Below are 19926 nucleotides of genomic sequence, written 5' to 3' on the forward strand. Positions count from 1 at the left end.
TTTCAATATGTCTGGGCTGACACAAGCACTAATCTTTAGAATTTATCTGTAATTGCTAACTTGTCACAGTGCACCTTTCACATGGTGGACAGCAATGCTTTGTTATTCAGTCAACTGTGACAGTAGTAGTATGATCGGGGTGTCATTAACAAGAGGACATTCTGTCCTTTACAACAGACATAAAATGCTTGATTATGAAATCAGTAGTTTTCATATAAATCGTCATTAAACTTCAATATCCTTTATTATGATACGCCCTGTATATGTAAGTAATAATCTTACATCTGTGAAATGATAATACATTTGAGTGCTCTTTTAAAGGAGTTTGGTGATTTGATATTTCGAGAACTTCATACATCTGGGCCCCTATGTCTGATTGATTTCTGGGCTAATGTAGTGTGAGAATTGACCACATGTAAATTCGATGACTTGAGTTTAATGAGTTATTGGCCTGATAATGCAAAATAGGGATCGAACTTCGGACGCTATCCCAAGACACGATGAATGAAGAATGCAATCATTAATGATAATGTTATTGAAACTGATACAACTGGTGGCACGATCATTATCAAAACCACAATAATTATATAGCAGACGACAAATCAATACCTCGTGACAAATTACTGTTGTCAGGTGATGAGGGTAATGAACCAATAATGAGCCTCTAATCATACGCGCGTGCGCGCAAAACTTTCTTTTTGTGACGTCACACGTTTATATGAATGGGCATAACAATCGAGTCAAGTGCATGAAGTGGACATACATAACAATACATTACTAGGGCAAGAGGTTGTAAGGTTAAGAAAAATTAATGACATCTTCACTCTTAATTCAATATTTTGATTAAGAGAAAGAAACCTAAAAATGGCAACAGCATGTATTCATATGCTACCCACACCGGGAGCAAAATGTGAAGCAGTGGAGATTAAAAACCAGCATCAAGATAGTTGGGAGATTTTTCCCGAAGACAAGCTAGGTGCTGACCGCTACGGGAGTTTGTACGCTCAGGACTACAGCCTGGACTCCATCAAGCCTAAGAACGGAAAAGCAGCCAATGTCCCATCCACGGTTTGGAGGGTGTGGCAGGGTTACCATGGCCACATCTCGCCTCCTAGAAACAACCCACACCCATCAGTGGTAAGTGATCTTTAACCTGACCCATTCAGTGCTTTTAGGCTAATGAGAATTAGATCACTAAAGTTCATGTTCATCAACGCATTTTGTGTGTTTCCCTGGGAAACGGCTCCACAAAAGAGTTTTTATAGTTAGACTCTGGAGTCTATATCATTTTTAATCTTTAATCCCCTCAATTTATACTAGATTCTACAACTTTTTATTTTTTAGCACAATGCATCTTTATTTTGGGATGGGCATCCTTCATCTCGTTAACCTGTCATTTTATTTTTAATTTTATTTTTCTTCTCTTTCTTTCTTTCTTTTTTTTTTTGGGGGGGGGGGGGGGCGTAGATGTCAATAAATTTGTATCGTGAGAAGATTTCTTTTCCTGTAAGAAAAAGAACAACACCATATTTTGTTTCCTTCATTTCTGGATATCTTTATCGTTCAAATTTTTACTGTTGTTTAATCGTTTAATTGTTTAATCGTTCAATGTAGTGCATTTTTGTCTGGCCGCATAACTAAATATGACGCTCTCTCGAAGAAATTATCAAAAAGTGCTCGAAATTTAGTCTTCATGATGAGTGCAGACATCTTTTTAAGGTCATAGGATTTGTCCCAGGCTCCGGGAGTCGGAGTCTTACTGGCTCAAATATCTCGGAAAATACAAATAAGTGAGAACAAAAATTAAATGCCTGAAAGAAAACAAGTTAAGGGCTAGATTTATGCCCCAGGTTAATTTGGAACATGAATAAAGTCTCCCAAACTAGGTGACGCGAAAATATCGACAAATCATTTGAAGCCCTAATGATGATGAACGTGACAAGGCTGTGATATTGATTTGATCATACATAACCATTCGGAGGACAAAGAAGAGTGACTTCGTGACATGAAAGACAGAAACAACACAAGCGACCACAATCGTTTTCTGTCGATTAGCAAAAAAGGGTTGCGGTAGTTTGTTTGTCTAGCATGTATGAGGGATCAATGTCATTGCCTTAGTTACATTTTCTGAAACACGTAGCTGACACGCTCTGAACTGAAAGGAATTATCGCTTGGAGATCATCAAAGTCTCCCAACATCATGAACAGAATATAGATATCGACAGAAAATAATATTGGGAGCCGAGCCAAGATTGAGAGTAAATGTATGCATTTCCTAATGTAGAGCATTTATGTCGAGCATGCAAACACCTTTAGGTGACACCCCCACGGGACCCCCACCAACAACAAAAAAAGAAAAAAGAAACAAGTCAGATGGATAGATATCTACATGACTGTATATAATTTGCAAAGGTGTTCACAAGTTTTACCTCCTTTAAAATGCCCAGGTTATGGGCAAAATGATGTCTATTCTGGCCGTGTTCTAAACGAAACTGAACGGTCCTGTACCCATTCTTTGCTAAGGGCAGGCACGTAGCCACGGGGGGGGGGGGGGGGGGGGGGGGGGGGGGGAGGCACGTGCCCCCCCCCAATTTTTCAAGATCAGTTGAAACTTTTTAGACCCCTCCCCAGGACGTCGATCAATTACATGTGCATGTATGTGCCCTCCAAACATCAACCTCTGGCTACGGGTCTGGCGCTAAGGGGCCGGATCAAGGATTATTAGAAAGTGGGTATTGAAGTGTGTTTATTTAATCAGAATTCTTCCATAAGCCTCTGAATAGTAAAGAAACAAAATCAATTGATACATCCAGACATCTGCACACTCGCTCAGCATAGGGGGGGGGGGCGTAGGAGAGGGATTCAGTGGCGGATCCAGGGAGGGGGCCGGGGGCCCCCTCCCCTGGGAAAAAGAGGTAAAAAACACGTGTATTTTACCTTATTTGGAGATGGCCCCCTCCCCTGGTGCTCAAGGATGGAGGGGGGGGGGGGTGCGATTTTCAAATTTGAAAGTGCTCCTTCACCCCCCCCCCCCCCTCCGCTTAATCATCGGCTGGCTGTTTCGCCGCTAAATATTTTCTCACGAATTGGGCCCCTCCCCTGCCGCCGGCTGGATCCGCCCCTAGTGGGATTCCCTCTTTTTTTACAACAATGGGGTGGCCCCTTCGATCAACCTTAAATCCACCTATGTACTGGTTCATGTCAAAGTCGATATGATATGTCCAGAGACTGAAGTCTTCCAGTTTTTACATGTTCAAATATAATTATTTAAGTTTCATTTTAGTAAAAGGCAAATAGGAGGGGAGCTCCCTAATTACTTCACAGAGCTGCCACTTTGTGATTGATTGCGTCAACAATAAAAGGCTAGAAGGTAATTTTGTACAACCAGTGACAGTAGAGGGATTGATAACGTATGTGTATGGGGGGGGGGTCACATTAAGGCTGAACATTGTGGGAAAGTATATCTTAAGAGCTCTATAAGAGTTTAAGAGAGGCTTGAGGCACGCACCCCTCATCGAAAGTTTCGATATAGATGAATAGTTGCAACATGAAGCATACTATATATCCGTCGGCATGGGTGTCGATCCCCGGGGGGGGGGGGGGGGAGGGGGGATGGGGGGATATATCCCCCCCAAATATTTCAGGGGTGGGGGATGGCCTGTACAATCATCCCCCCCCCCCAATAATTCACCATCACAACAAACAAATTAAGAGAAAAATTAATGATGAGAGCCCGATGAGAGTAGTTAATGGTATTACTCGCAAGATGACCATCAATATACACATTTTGCTCTCTCATTTTCATAATACATAGTTTACATATATAAATAGAAAACGAAGTAAATGATACAACCGTATATAAGACATGAATAAATTGAATCTCTCTCACACGGTTTCATCAGGAATTGATGGATTTAATTTATTCAATCAACAGCATCATAAAGATGCAGTGCGCTAAATGCAAAGCCGCTGTTAAGCGCGAAGCGCAAATGTGCAAAAAAGAAGTAGAGAATGGGAGAGGGAGATAATGAGAGACAGAGAGGGTACAGGCGCGTAGCCAGGGGGTGGGGGCGGTCTCCCCCCGCCAAAAGAGAGAGAGAGAGAGAGAGAGAGAGAGACAATGAAGAAAGGAAGAGGACGTAGGAAGAAAAAGGATTAAGAGTCGAGAACGGTACAACGAATCGTCTTGTTTCTCTAATATTTTAATGAAACGTCAAAGCTTCCGCGCTTCGCGCGGTCAGAACTGAATTCAGACAAGGATTAAGAGTCGAGAATTGTACAACGAATCGTCTTCTTTCTTTAATAATTTAATGAAACGTAAGAGCTTCCGCGCTACGCGCGGAGGAGGGGGGGGGGGGGGGGGGAGAACTTGATTCAAACAAGAATAAGAGTCGAGTACAGTACAACGAATCCTCTTCTTTCTCTAATAATTTAATGAAACGTCAAAGCTTCGCGCTTCGCGCGGCAGGGGGGGGGGGGGGGGGGTGGAACTGAATTCAGACAAGGATTAAGAGTCGAGAATGGTACAACGAATCCTCTTCATTCTCTAATAATAATTTAATGAAACCTCAAAGCTTCCGCCCTTAGCGCGGGAGGGGGGGTGGGGGGGGGGGGGAGGGACTGAATTCAGACAAGGATTAAGAGTCGAGAATGGTACAACGAATCGTCTTCTTTCTTTCATAATTTAATGAAAACTCCCCTCACTCCCCACTCCTAGAGAGTGCGCTTTGCGTGCTCACTATACCGCCCCTCTAAAATAAAATCCTGGCTACGCGCTTTAGAGGATAATAACCCAGGTAGCAAGTCCATGTGGGACCCACATGGGTCCCATATTCTCTGAATTGCTATCTTTCTTGAGGTTGACTTGAAATAACTTAGAAGGGAGGGGTGCAACCTGCTACACGATTCTACCTCTTGGTTGCTTTAATCCATTGCCGAAAATATTTGGCACCTATCACCCACCCCCCCCCCCCCCCCCCCAACCACGGATACAAATCGACACCCCTGTCCGTCGGGTCACTTACGGAGATGGGGCCGAGTCCCTGGACGCTTAAATATCCATCTCTTGTAATTTGTAATGTTTATGTTTTCGTAAGCACATTTTATCAGCTGTCTGAAAAGGCATTATACAAATGTTTTGTATTATTATTATTATTATTATGATGTGCTTTTATCCAGGAAAATATTTAATATGAGGGGATATGTTTGATAAACCATAGTAGAGGGGGGGGGGGGGGGGGGGTGGAGGACAATCATATAATCGTCCAGGGTCCCGTCTTATAACGAGTTGCGATTGATCCACATCAATCGCAAGTCATCTTATCAATCGTAAGTTTGCAGGCCTTTATCTAAAAACTAATCTAAAAACTTGCGACTAATATATCAACTCACTATTAGACGGGGTCCATGCAGGTACCCAAGGTGTAAAGTGTTCACGTTGTTTACTGTGTATATAATTGTGAGCGACCTGCTCAAGTAGAAATATTCTAACGTGGACATGTATTAGATCATTTCATTTTCTATACATGTAGTTCATTGCTGGTGGCATTCCGTTGAATGACAATGTGTGTTGTCCCACACAACGCACTCCCATTGTCAATAGAGAGTCCGCCGCTAATATTCGCCACCCCACGCTCTTTGAGCAGACGATATACAGTAGAGAAAGCGGACCGCCTCGCGGCTTGACGTTGCTTAGTAACCCAAAGTGATATGACACGCACCACTGCTGCTGGTACAATGTCCCGCTTTATACCACACGGGGTGCTGCATGTAGTGAGTCCTTGTAAATGTGTGCTGGAACCAGATTTGTGCTCACCCATTCTAAACCATGGAGAATCTTTTCCGGGTCTGAAGTAAATCCTAGATTTAGGACAGGTTTTTGGACACTTTCAGGACCAGGCATGAAGTAGGGGTCATCATGGCGACAACGGCAACGGTTTGTAAAACTATTTGGATTTTTGGAATATAGGACATATGTTTTGTTATCAACTATTTTGTATGTTTATACCGGTACATTGTGAGTATAGATAAGGGTATATTTCAGACGTTGTTATGGACATTCCCTCTCGTGCAAATATTACATATGTAAGCGTATACACTAAACATCTATATTTCTCCTCTCAAAGGTATGTTATGAGAGGCACAGACCTTAAAGAGAAAGAGAGTGAGATATGAGATTTAAATATGTACATATTTAAAACTCTATATTATCATTTATTTAAGTATGACTCTAATTTTGTTTTCAGTGTCTCGAAATGGTCAAGGGCAAATTTGTAAAAGATTGGAGTCTTGTAATATATTAATAAGTCAATATCGGAAGTGCCAATCAACAGATTATTAATCAAATGTTGATTAATATAAACAAAATACATTTACATAATTCAATTGTTGATCTCGTTCATAACTAACATTCATCTTTGATTTACATATGTATGTACTAATACTACAAAGCAAAGGTTTTGAAATTAGTTTTCCACACAAAATCATTTCATATCATGTCACCAAACTAATACAGTGTATTATTATCTTTAAAAGATTTTTAAAAGATTTTTAAAAGATTTTTAAACATAATTGAGTATTAACACATCAACAGATCTGGTAACACAGGTTACCTAAAGAGAGAAAGACAGAACACATATACTCCAAGAATACACATTTTAACACAAAAAGAAATATTTATTACATATGTTATAGATTCTTCTAATATAAATTATAAATACATGTTTTTAAGTCTTTTTAGCTGCATATAGTTCTTTGTAGGCCTTTTATTGAGGCACTGTACATACACCTGCACAGCACCTACATCAGTACGAGAATACACCAGACGGTGGCCCAAATTATAGCGAAGAAGAAGATGTGTGTATATATCATTAAATTGTGAACAATAGCCACTTCAAGTATCGACAAATATTTAGTTATTGGCAGCTGGTCGTAGCAGCAGTCCCACAACGACAGTCTCGTAAAGGCTAAACAAAATAGTACTGGTTTGCTGCTAATCAATGTTACAAATCTCAATGATAGCAATGCGGGGGAAAAATTAACATAAAATGTAAAACCATACAGTATATATTTTTTCTTCCCCAGATGTTAATGAATTGAAAGGTTTCCACCACTGCACATGTTTATGAAAAATAAGATTTACCTATGTTTTAAAAGCAAGTTTCTGTGGAAAACAACAGTCACAAATTAGCATGGAATGTAACCTTAAATATTTTTCTCACCACTGGAAGATTTCCTCACTAGAGTTGTTTATGAAGATTCAGACTTCCATGTACGGTACATATGTTTGTAAAGAAATATTATAGGGGGAAAAAATTCAGGTAATTTGCCTGAAAGGTAATCATTCTTTCACCTCTACAAATGAGTAATAACTGGAAAGTTTCACATGTTTATGAAATTAATATTGTGTACATACATTTCTGAGAAATATTGTTTGGGAAAAAACATGAAGAAATTTATCTGAAATTAAAACAGTAACTCTTCTTCTTGTCTGTTTACAGATGTTTATGAACTGGAAGGTTCCTAGTCGTCTCTACAACCAGGATCCGACCACCACTGCATTCGCTGGTGCACCACCAGAAAAGACGGGCTACAGTAAATGTAAGTTTAAACCCCACTGCACTTCTTATAGCTACTTGCGCCCTCTATATAGCAAACAATGCCTGATCGGTGCCTGTTGGTCCCCCATGATCCCATTTTTCTTTAGTTAATGGAGAGCTGATTCAATGAGATACCCACCTGTCAGTGACCGTGCAGGGAGGTTTAATCCCCCTGGCCAAACTAGTACAGACAGGCTTTAAGGTCTTTCCCTTTAATATCATGGTGATCATAAGAAAGATGAGAACACTCTGGCCCAAATTCATTTGATATCCCAAGGTCTAAAGCAGGGTTTAAACTTCCACAGAGGACTAAAAAGAGCGAGGAGGGTGTGTAAACGTTCTAATACCAGGGTCATTATTCAATTCAATACTTGGATTAAGTTAGTTTTTCCTTGGCTAAGATCAAAATGATGCACAATTAACAGGTTGCGATAAATGAGCGCTAATATAATTGTGCGCAGCTTATGATGATGGGTATGTCTATAAAAACCATATGCCTGCCAATACAGGCCTCCAAAATCAATGGCTTAAGCCTGCTCGCTGTCTTAAATTGAGGGTAAAACACTTAGCTAAAATCTTCAACTGAATACCAAAGTTAGCTAAGTACTTTAACTCAGTAAAACACTAAGTAAAATACTCATAAGTATTGAATTGAATACTGCCCTCCCCCCCCCCCCCATTTGACATTAGGACATACATACTGTATGCTTTATGGAGGTTTAAACCTATGCTTTTTGCATTGTGTAGTACCTTTTGACTAGATACCCAATGCTAGCTGAACTACTTAGTTCCCAAATACAAAATGAATCAACTTCAAGTGAATGGTTGCTCAGAAGCATTTTCCTGAAATATACTCGGACTTCTCTTGAACTCTAAATTAAGTCTTGACAGATGACACAAAATATATTACATACTTTAGAACAGTTTCTCTTGACTCTCATTGTATTGTTAGCAGTCCTCCAAATGAAATGACTTTGTATTAATGATCTCCATTTCCAGTCCTCAAGTAACTCTTTGAAGCTCTTAGTTGCTAAACTTGCTAACCACAGAAAAAAATGTGCAAATTGCTGCTTTACTCTCATAATCATTGCATTACAGGAATTTTCCACATGGTTTGGGATATGGAATATTATCTGATCATCAAGTCACAGAGTGTTGCTCTTTTGCTCAAAATACCACAGAAAAGTATCAAAGTTGCTTCTTTTAATACTCCAATTGTATTACATGTACAACCACTTCTCCATTCCATATAGAGATTTAAATACCTCTCTTCCACTACTTCATCAGTCATTAACCACAGAATACTCCCCACATAGCTTTTTTTTCTCTAGTCGTTTTACAATCACTGCTCTACTGTATGGATACAGTGTTTAACACTTTGACTATTGAATTCCCTCATATCCCTAGCTTTAACACAGGGGCAATCTGATTCTGTAGGTAAAGGGTTAAATATGTCTTTTCCATTCCTTCCTCAGTTTCAGAACACCAAAAAGTGTCAAAGTTGCTTTTTGTCTCCATTTGTAATACAATAATTTGCTCCACATAAATACAGTATTTCTTTTCCATTCCTTCCTCAGTCACAAACTATTGGAAAGTATCAAAAATTCTTATTCTCTAACTGTATTACCAGAATTATATAGAGTATTTCTTTTCCATTCCTGCCTCAGTCGCAAACCATAAAAAAGTGTCCAAACTTGCTGGTCACATGCCACCGTCGTTGCTGACACGAAAGATCACTGCGCCCACAATGACCACCCACGTCACCCCTAAGCAAGGGCTGCTTCGTCAGAGGAGAGAGAAGGAGATCGACGAGCAGATCATGAGGGAGAAGTACGCCGCAGAGAAACAGACAATGAAGAACCCATCATCTGGAAGTAAGAAAGAAAATAGATTCATTGAAGATTAGGCGTTACAGAAAAAGATGTATTGCTCTTTGCAACCAACCCCAAAATCTTGAAATCTATGGTCAGCTTTTGAGAAAGTTTTATTTTTACAGTTTTTTAGAAAACAAAATGTATCAAAGCATTCAAAACTGAGAAATATCAGCCAAAAGAGGGAGAGAAAAAAAATTCTGACCAGCCGACCAATATTTTGGCACCTAAAAGGGCAAAACAACATCTTTTTTTTAGGCCTTATGAAACAAATATATGATTTTAAGAAAGCATTTACATGTAGGAAATTGTTAGTTTTTTCAGTGACTAAGCATTTGGGTTTAGTATGCCAGGGAGAAGCAGGCACTATTAGAGAAACCAAGATCTGGAGGTGTGAGGAAAGAAAGGGGGAAAAAATTGTTTACTTAAAGGGACTTGGTAACATTGTTCTTATGAGAGAAAATGGTGCTAAGGTAGTGACTTTAATGCTAGATGTACAACAAAAGAAAATCTGAAAGTTGAGTAAAAGAAGACCATTATTAATGATACAAATTGGGAAAAACTGATCTGATCATAGTTAAGTCCAACTTATTAAATCGGTCTTAGTTTTTATGAAACACTCCCCAGAACTTGCTGATTGTTTCTGCTTGTCATAAATTTTAGTCACATGTGATTGATACACATTTTTGTCTTTTCTTGCATTATATTTGATGTAAAGCCTATGGTACATAATCAGGACTTGCTGATGGGTTCTGTTTGTCATTGATATCATAAATTTTTGTTTCATTGGGTAACGCCTCTCTTTTTTTCTCTCTCTCTCTCTCTCTTTTTGTCTCAATAGTCACACGTTTCCCTGCAATGCCAGGCTTATCAGCTAAGTTGAATGTGACACAGACAAGGGATGTAAGTATTGATATTATACATATCTATTCTTCTCAGTGGTGGCAACACTATCTGAGAAACGTGTTAAATTTGGTGAAAATATTGCAATAAAAAAACACTGACTATGAATAAAAGTAGAATATAAAAGTCATGAATTTTGTATTTACAAAGTGCAGACCACTAATGGTCAATGGACTCACCCCATGTCAATATCATCAAATCTTTGTAATGGCATATATAGGATTAATTATGGGAAGATCTCTCATCAGGGTTTGATTCTGATTTTAAGAGTTCACTCTAGATCTGTAATTACTAGAGCCTGGAAAAAAAGAAGCTTTTATGGTAAATTTCATTGCAAAGAGTCAGCAATCAATTGGGACTACTACGGTTAATATGAGCTACTTTTTCTTTGGTGACAAAAGCTTCTTTTGGATTTGCCAAAGCAAAAGTGAGATTCTTTTGTGACGATTTTTAGTTTTTTTTGTTTTTTTTACCAGAGCACTTTTCTTAGTTTTCCAGCCAGTGCTCTCTGGCTAACTCTTGCAAATTGAGTCTTTACACAACATTTCTACCATTAACATTTTGTTTGCTCCTTCCCTTTGTATTTTTCTTGTAATCAATCTTTCATCTGTATATCATGTTTGTATGTTTAATGTTTTTAAAGGCGAATGATACAAATAAAATGAAAACAAATAATTCTGTTTTGTTCGTAGCGGCCACGTGATGCTGGTGTGATGCCCGTGCCCAACAATGCCGTGACCATGTCCGGTAGGATCAGAAGTGAGATCACGCAGGAGGATAAGAATTACATCGCAAACTACCAGAAAGGACCAAGTCACACTGAGACTGCAAAGGTGGTTAACAAGTGGATAGAGTCGGCTAGTGACAAAGGTAGGTGTGGGACTTGATATATCAGTCCACTGCAGTTCTGTCTTAGCATTATATATGACATAAGATCCTATAAGTGCTAACTTACTGATAGTGAATATAATATTCCTACATACTCTGGTATTTACATGACAGAACATTTTCGGGATAGAGAAGGTAATCTAGGTTTAGATCTTGATCTTAGCCCTGGCTTTCTGAAAAAGCATTCAGAAGAAAAAATGGTAACATAAAGAAATTTTGTTGGTCTGATACATGAAATCATCAAAATTCGTTTTTTTACTGAATTAAATTTTTAATTTTTTTCTGAGATTCAAAGTACCTATTTGATATTATTTACAAGATATTTGTACCTCACACCTAAATTTATCAATATAATATGTTCTTCTTTCAGTATGGATTTCTCTCTCTTTATTATGCCATTAGATCTCTTACTGTTGCCCATATTTTGTTCTTAGATTCTATTGTATACTACATTACAAGTTCAATTGCCAACGACTATAAACACACTTGTGGATGCTCAAGAAATTGCCATCATCTGTTATATTTTGTCATTTCTTGGATGACGTTCCAGGTTGAGAGTTGGCTCTCAAGTTTTCATTAAAGTTAATTTTTTTTAATTGTTCTCTCTCTATTGCTGCTATGGACCTTGTGGCTGATTAGCCCTGTGCTAAAAAAGTTATCTAATAAAGTCTACTACTTCTACTACTGCTATAATCGATCTACAGGTTCTACATTTTCCTCTCTCTCATCGCATTATTATTTTCTGGCTCTCTCTTTCTCTCACGATTCAGAGCGGGATTTGGCTTTCCAGTTTTTTGGCTCTCTTGCTGGCAAGAAGCTAATGGGTGGTGACCAGGCAGCTAAAGAAGCAAAAACCAAGCAAGGCGGAGCCTGCAACGTCTGTGATGCAACAAGACTCAAGGACGTCCTGGGTGCCCTGAAAACGTGAGTTTCTGTTTCTTGTCTTTTTTTGCATTAAAAACTAATCCGTTAAATAATCCAATTTTATTCAATAGGTCAGAAGAATATATAGCTTTGTGTATTATTCTATTCAGGCCTTCATTATAGTTAATGAGCAAAAATTTTCTTGTCCTTTATTAAACGCTGAATCCTTCTCCTCTATTACCTCCCCCCTTAAAAAGGGAGGTGGCATACTTGTAATTGAAACCTTCCCCTGATTCGATAAATAATTTGCTCTATGTAATGGGTAGCTATTTCAACACTTTGTTCTCAAATATATATACAAAAAAGTTTTGAAATAATTGAATTACCATTGAATTTCCTAGAAAGTTTAGAAAATTTCACTTTCAAGTGTTGGTAGATATTCTACTATAGGCAGTACCATGCATTTATACCTTAAAGCCCCACTTTACTACTTAGAGCTACTTGCGTCCTCTATATAGCAAACAATGCCTAATCGGTGCCTGTTGGTCCCCCATGATCCTCTTTTTCTTATGTTAATTGAGAGCTGATTTATGACATACATGTAATCACCTGTCATTGACCTTGCAGGGAGGTTTAATCTCCCCTGGCCAAACTAGTGCAGACAGGCTTTAACTCTCTTTATGTAATCCTATACAGAACTGGAGGACCCATTGCCAGCAGCGACCCTAAAGATCTCAGGTCCGGTGAATCCAACCGGCGCCGCCTCCGCCTCCTGTCTCCGTTCACGCGGCGACACAAGGAGGAGATGCAGTCGTGGCACCACCTACCGGCCTCCCGCCACCGGGGACCGGTCTCGAACACCATCGGTCTCTTCACCCGACCCCACAAACCCACTCAACGCCACTTCACCATACACCCTGAATGGGAGTAGATCGATCATCTCTTTAAACCTTCGACCTTCGACCTTCTTGTCACTTTGTGTCAGCGTAAACATCTCAATCTTTTAGCAAACCTTTGATGGGAACTTTTTGAACTATTTATATTAGAATTTTTTTAATGCAATTTACCAATATAAATTGTTAAGTGATAATACATTACTACTAATTAGATCATTTATATCTACCTGATGTAATTATTTTTTTGAGCGAGGTTTGCGGTTACACCATGTTGTCTTTCGACAGGGTTAGTTGGCCCAGAAAAGGGCCCACTCATGCTGTATCTCGATGTTTCAATATAAAGTTCGTAATTATTTTTGTGTAACCAGTAAATATCAAATTCCAGACAATCTAGTTATTGCATTTATAAGCATATTAAAATACTTACTGGTTTCATTTAAGTAGGCTTTACACAAGTCCTTTAGAATAGCAATTTTGTGTAATACATCTGTACATTTACTTTAAAAGAACTATGCTATTGTTAATTTTTTCTACATAATGGGCAATAAGCGATCAAACATTAGGTATTTCAGATATTATTTGTAATGTGTGTTCACGCTTGTTATTTGCGTGTATATATTTCAAGATGTCACTGGCATCACTAATTCTCTTGGTACACATATTTGGTCCATAAGACAATTGCAGTTATTTACAAGATATTTACAGTTGATTGCTGATGCCCGATAAAACATGGGTGGGTTGTCGTGACTTTTAACAGATTATTCCAGGAGAATTATCATGATTTATGGTGAAGGAGACCAATTCTGTGAGAGAAAAAAAACATATCAAATGTGCATTGAGGTCGCACTGTGTATTGAAAAGCTGTGACCTCCAGACCTATCCTTCTTACAATTTGTATCCTTTTCGTCTTTGGTTGATCCAAAGGTTTTTATTTTTGAGTGTGTTCTTTTTTTCTGAAATATTTAATCTTTTGTTTTTTTCTGTTAACAAAAATATCATATATTGTATTCAATATTTTACAATGTATGAATGCTTATGGTTTGTGAATCTTTTCTTAAGGCTCCATTTGGACATGACAAAGATAACTTCAGACATACAAACAAAATATTTAAAAATACAACAGGTCAGGGAAAAGAAAAGCCATTTAATCCAGGAAATAAAAAACGTGGAGATGGAAAAAAAAAATGTGAACAACAATTTACCATGACAGTTTACTTCAACATGTCGGAATGAGGCTAAAGATGTGTGGGTGAACTGACATTTGCTCTAGGCTTTAAATTTGAAGAAATAGTGTTATGGTTAGGGTTAAAATGAGGTTTTGGTTAAGGGTTAGGATGAGAGTGAGGTATAGTGTTGAGTCTAGGGCTGAATAAAAAGCATTGCTAAGTACAGGAAATTCACCTGGGGGTGGGGGGGGGGGGGAGTGTTTCACAAAGATTTCAAGTTAAACTTATCTCTTAGTTCAAGTTGGACTTAACAATTATGGAAAGCCGTTAGTATCTTTGAAAATATTTTGTAAAAGTTTTTTTTTAAAGGCATAAAATGTTGATTCAAACCACTCATATTTTCTGTCATCAAGGAAATTTCATGTTCTTGATGTGGAAATTTGGCGCAATAGTCGCAGGAGCGATGTGTGTGTTGTACATATCAAATGATTATCGTTTTATTTTGTATGTTATATATTTTTGTTTTTATCTATATGCTGCATACTGTGTGGCATTGGAGTCATCACTACATCACCTTGAAATCTCATACATGGCTGATACCTTACTACAAGCTAAAAGGGGATTTTGATCTTCACTATCCAAATCCTTCTTGTTGCAGAACTTGATTACTGAACAGTGTTTGCAGTGTTCAGTAGATGTAATGGAACAATGAAGTCATTAGATCCTCTTTATGCTTGGAATTAGGTTGCTAAAGGCCGACAATGTTATGTGATTATTTTGTAGTATATTCTTATGTTTTACTTTTATATATATTTGTAAATACTTAGTAAATACCTTCTTGTTTTTCCTGCTCAAAGCACTGAGTGCTTGCTATTTGTATTCATGCACAAATATACTTCTTCCAAGAAAAAAAGTCTTCTTCATGTGTCCTTTATATTATTTTAACTATTACCTGCTTAAAAAAATTGTGTAACTATCTTCTCTTATGTCTATATAAATTGAGATACAGGAATGAAGAAACAGTTCACATAATTATTAATAAAAAAAAAAATAATAAAAAAAATACTTGTTGCAAAAGTGCAGATTATTTGTACCAGAAAATAAAATTTCTGTGTTCTTTAGAAAGGGGGAATAAGACCAACTCGATGCCTGAAAAAGTGACCAATCCCAAATTATGGAAGAAATTTATATTATTGCTCTTTGTGTACCATCCAGTTCATAAACCTGCATCATGAATGAAGACTAAACACAAATTAGATACTACTTAGATAAGTTTTGAATATGTTTTCATTCAAAATAGTAATCATCATGCAGAGATGGGTAGGATAAACTTCCATTCTGTATTTCAGGAAGAAGACAAGCTCTCTCTTTAACATGTACGTGTGTTACTTGGGCAGCAGTACTGCTTATTGCAATAGATTGGTTTATCTCAGACTCTCGGTGTAGCTTAACATATATATATCTCCGAATAAAAGGCTGTATATGTTTCTTATCAGCTTTATTTTTGCTTGTGGCTCCTGTCTTTCCAATCTTACCTTTTCAGGTTTTCAGCGTTTGTCAGTCTTCCCCTAGTCCCATTTCTTCATGGAGTTGTCTCGTCGTTACTCCCTCAAACATGGCTGTTGGGAAGACAGAATTAATGGAATCATAACTTACAAGGTGGGGGGAGGGGGCAGGGTGCTACAAGAATTTTTTTCACCACTTGCCCTGTCGGGCAAGTGGGTTTTCAATTTACTTGCCCAAACAATATTTCCACTTGCCCAAAACTTTAAAGCGAAAAAGGACTCGAGGTTAAAGCATTTATTATCTCGTAATGATAAGTTAGTGTTTTAGATAGCAAATTAATGCACATACATGTACAGTGTAACTGTACTGAATAATAACCTAATATGTCAAAGAAAATGGTCAACAAAGGATGGTTGAAGGTTTAAAAAACGCATTTTATTGATTCTCCATAAATAATCAGATTCACATGAATCTCGGCAAGGTAGAATGGTTCAAGCAGGTTTAAGTTTTTAATATTCAGTCATGTAAAAAAGCATAATGACCCTGTTGTAAAAAATATGATACAAACATGTCATTAATGGTAGCCACATGTACCATGGTGCAACATCACATGTGTGTCTGTGCAAGCCGCTGTCATTTGGAAACGTAGGCTAATTTTCAGCTGTTAATAATTTGGGTCAACTCTTCCATCAAGAAACGTCATGTAAATAATGGGTAATCAACTATTTTAAATAAAGTACGGACATTTTTATTTCATCATTCACTGCTATAAATATCATGCCAAAATTTGTAAATTCTTACTAAATAATAATATTGAAGATATTTTACGATAAATCTCGGATAAGTATGCGAAAACTAGACTAAACAACGTCGCTAAAACCATGAAAACAAAACAACAACGGCTTATATTCTGGGGGTCTCGATACTATTATCAAAATGACTCGCTCGGTCGGATCTTGAGACCGCAGTAATAAATTGAAAACGAGACAAAAAACATTCATCTGATTTATATGAGCAGCGAGTTTTAAATAATATGTTCACAATCATTAACAGTCATTATGAATAAATATCAAACATTTGACTTTTTGTACTTACTAGAAAATCCCTGTTGTTTATTCCATTCCGATTCGCACGTGTTCATTTCTCTAGAATAATGACGTCATATTTGGCGTGATTCAACCAATCGGCAATCAGAGAATAGCAAAGGCCTGTCGGTGCGGCCTGCAGAGCAAGAGAGAGAGAGCGCGAATAAGCTCGCAGCTGGTACGATCGCGCTAGCTGTCTCTAGCTAGCTCACGGCCGGCCGTGCGTGGAGGCGGAGCGGCATTCATGGCTTGAAGTGTCACTGTTGCATGCGCGCTGAGCTAGCTGAGCTGGCTAGCTGTCTGTGAAGTTTTTTCGAAATCGGAACGATCGCTTTTTTGCTTCTGGATTTTGACGACGGGTAAGAAGTTGACGGGTGAATGGTAGAGTTCTTGGACACTAGGAAATTACTGTAAAAGTATCACTTGCCCGAATCGGGCAAGTGATAATTTGATTTACTTGCCCGACGGCTCAATTTGGTTGCCCCGGGACGTCGGGCAAGCGGGTTTGTCGCGCCCTGGGGGGGGGGGGGGGGGGGGGGGGGGGGGGGGGGGGGGGGGGGACACAGTAAAGTGGTCGACAATATATTAGACATGAAGAGAATGGGAAAGAGGTCATGTAGAAAGATACATTTAACCGACTTACTTCAAATCATTGGGTCATTGCGTCCATCAGGTGGTCAGGTTATACAACCTTTCGTAAAAAGGAGAATGGAAGATGGTGTGAAGATGCACGTTAAGGACGCGACCTTTAGTAGATTCGTTTTGGCAACACAATAATCTACATTTGCCACACTCCACCCGGTTGAGGTAAATGGGTACCTGACAGGAATTAATTCTTTGAATTGCTAGAGTTCTGTAATGGCAGCCATTCTAAATTCGGGTTAATAATTTCCAAAACTCTCTGAGAGTGCATAGAGACGTTATAATGTGATATCGCTATACAAGAACCGAATATCATTATTATTGTCAATTAATATCAATAGCCTTTATCGGTTTTCAAACCATGAGGGTGCTATGCACTACCCACCTTACCTATTCTTCCTAGCAGCATCTGAGTCATGTCCTTAAGTTCATTGTACTCATGCATCTTCTGGATGTGAAGCTGGAGCTCATCCTCGCTCAGACCTCTGCAATTTAATAAGTGAAGGAATTTTTATTAGCATAATACCATACTAGCCAGAAGAGAATAATATACTACGCTATAACTATTTACAGATGTTATGAAGCAAAGTAGCATTTTCCTGATGGTGCTTTAATTAGCTTTGTAGTTGTTTTGAATATAATTTTTTGGATTGGCAGTCATAGTTCTTATTGCTCTATGAAATCAATGGAAAGAAGAAGTATGCCCTATAGTTAAAAATCTCAAAGGAAAGCTCAACAGCTAACAGATCATTCATCTGCTTGCTCTCAGGTAAATGCATATACCTTGGATAAGCATTTGTGCAAGGCTTTAAATAAATTGTTCAAAATATGCTTGGTACACTCAAATTTATATAAACAGAAATAAATAAATGCTCATCCTTTCTCCAACCAATCTTCCAAAACACAAACGAAGAAGAAGAAAGCCTCACTCTGTCTCTTAAAAGTATTACAATTACTACATTTTTTTTACTTACTCATCCTTCAGCTCTGAAATTTCTTTGTCTAACTCTGATAGTCTTGCTCTCAGTTTGTCGTTCTCTCTCTCGATGGACTCAGGGGTTTCTTCTTGCTTCTTTTCACCTTGATTTCTCATCTGCAAAATATTGTGTATAAGACATGAGACATAAGTTAATACTATCCTCGACAGCTAAATTCAGTGAAAAAATAGCGAGAAGAAACAAGGGGCGCTTCTACACATCTGATCCCCCTCATTTTTCACTTGACTTGACACGAAATAGAAAGTAAAGAAAAACAAATGTCCTCTTCCTGGGTAGTTGAGTGTAGGAAAGCTGGGTCGGGAATGGGGCGGGGATGGGGCGGGGCAGGGGGGGGGGGGGTAATGGTCATGAAAATAGAATCTTGTATTGGGAATAGGTTCTAGATCTTTGGTTAGAAATCGGTTTTGGAACAGCTAGATTTTTCAAATTCACAACAAGTTACTGCAGTCATTTTGAAAAGTTCCTGAACAATGTAGCATTTAGGGAAATGGGAGTTGGTCTAGTGCCGTGGCACGTTCACTTGGTCAGCTCTCTTTCCTCGCCTACAAACTGGCTCAGGCGATCCCTGTTCAAAACCGAGCCACGTCGTTTGGAAGGTGACGTTAAAGGTCGGTTCCCAGATGTAAATGAACATACTGTAGACTATATCTGATTGATACACATCTGTATGTAAAAATCTAATTACACACACAGAATTCATCTCCATACTTACTGGTGACTTGAAGTCTCCTCGACTCCTTTTACGTGAAGACAGTGAACCCAATGACCTCGGATGACTTGACCTGATTAAAAAAACAAAGAAACTTTTTCTTTATCTGAAAGTGAAAGCAACATATCATAACTTCCTCGGTTTGAAGTAATTTCATATTTAGAAATCATAGAAAGAAAAACAAGGGTCACTGAGGTGTGTTAATATATATAGCTATTGCCGTTTGACCTTCTGTTAAAAATCAAGCAATACTAGTCTACTCCAAGTTACTACAAGAAATTTAACAAAAATAAAAATAAAAACTTAGAAGTCTATTTTGACATGCAAAAACAAAACAAACTAAAAAAAAAGTCAAATGACGTGACGTGACGTGACGTGACGTGACGTGATCGGTGACGTGACGTGACCATGATGACTCAAACTCAAAGAAAGAAACGATCGAGCAAACAAAGTTAAACAAAATGCACCAATGAAAATATATATTATCTTACCTTGGTGTACTGCTCAAAGGCGTAGACATCAGCTTTTCACCATTACTATTTGGGCTGGATTTACTGAATGAAGCCGTTGTTGGGGAGTGGTCAATTCCTGTAGCGACATCTCCAGTACTCCCACCCCGAGACTTCTGGCCAGATGGTGGAGTAGCAAACGGTGGAACCCAGCTGGAATTGCGGCCACCGAACGAACGTCCTAATCGACGACGTTTCACCGTTTTTTCTGTTTCACTTTCATGATTTTCTACGTTTAGATCGGGAGGTTCCATCTTCGCTTTTTGGTTTTGAGCGAAAATGTCGAAATAT

General features: G+C 38.4%; 2 protein-coding genes across 3 annotated transcripts; one reads left to right on the forward strand and one right to left on the reverse strand.

Annotated features, from left to right (window-relative positions):
- The first annotated feature begins 793 nt into the window (after positions 1–793).
- LOC576253 lies at positions 794–13185 on the forward strand. 2 transcript variants are annotated; one of them, XM_011667512.2, is made up of 7 exons: positions 794–1137; positions 7500–7599; positions 9266–9472; positions 10311–10372; positions 11065–11242; positions 12031–12184; positions 12821–13185. In XM_011667512.2, the coding sequence occupies exons 1-7, from the start codon at positions 865–867 to the stop codon at positions 13053–13055; spliced, it is 1209 nt and encodes a 402-aa protein (XP_011665814.1). In that variant the 5' UTR covers positions 794–864; the 3' UTR covers positions 13056–13185. The 2 variants fall into 2 exon arrangements, with proteins under 2 accessions (XP_011665814.1, XP_011665816.1); XM_011667514.2 differs by lacking the exon at positions 794–1137 and adding an exon at positions 5729–5935.
- LOC100892049 (DNA repair protein SWI5 homolog) lies at positions 9362–19914 on the reverse strand. The gene is made up of 6 exons (XM_003729835.3): positions 19618–19914; positions 19130–19199; positions 18394–18512; positions 17810–17904; positions 15722–15805; positions 9362–9466 (listed from the first exon to the last, which is right to left on the reverse strand). The coding sequence occupies exons 1-5, from the start codon at positions 19887–19889 to the stop codon at positions 15744–15746; spliced, it is 618 nt and encodes a 205-aa protein (XP_003729883.2). The 5' UTR covers positions 19890–19914; the 3' UTR covers positions 9362–9466; positions 15722–15743.
- Positions 19915–19926: the final 12 nt, after the last annotated feature.

The sequence above is a fragment of the Strongylocentrotus purpuratus genome, unplaced genomic scaffold, assembly GCF_000002235.5.
Source record: "Strongylocentrotus purpuratus isolate Spur 01 unplaced genomic scaffold, Spur_5.0 spur5_scaffold_4, whole genome shotgun sequence".
NCBI classification, from domain to species: domain Eukaryota; kingdom Metazoa; phylum Echinodermata; class Echinoidea; order Camarodonta; family Strongylocentrotidae; genus Strongylocentrotus; species Strongylocentrotus purpuratus.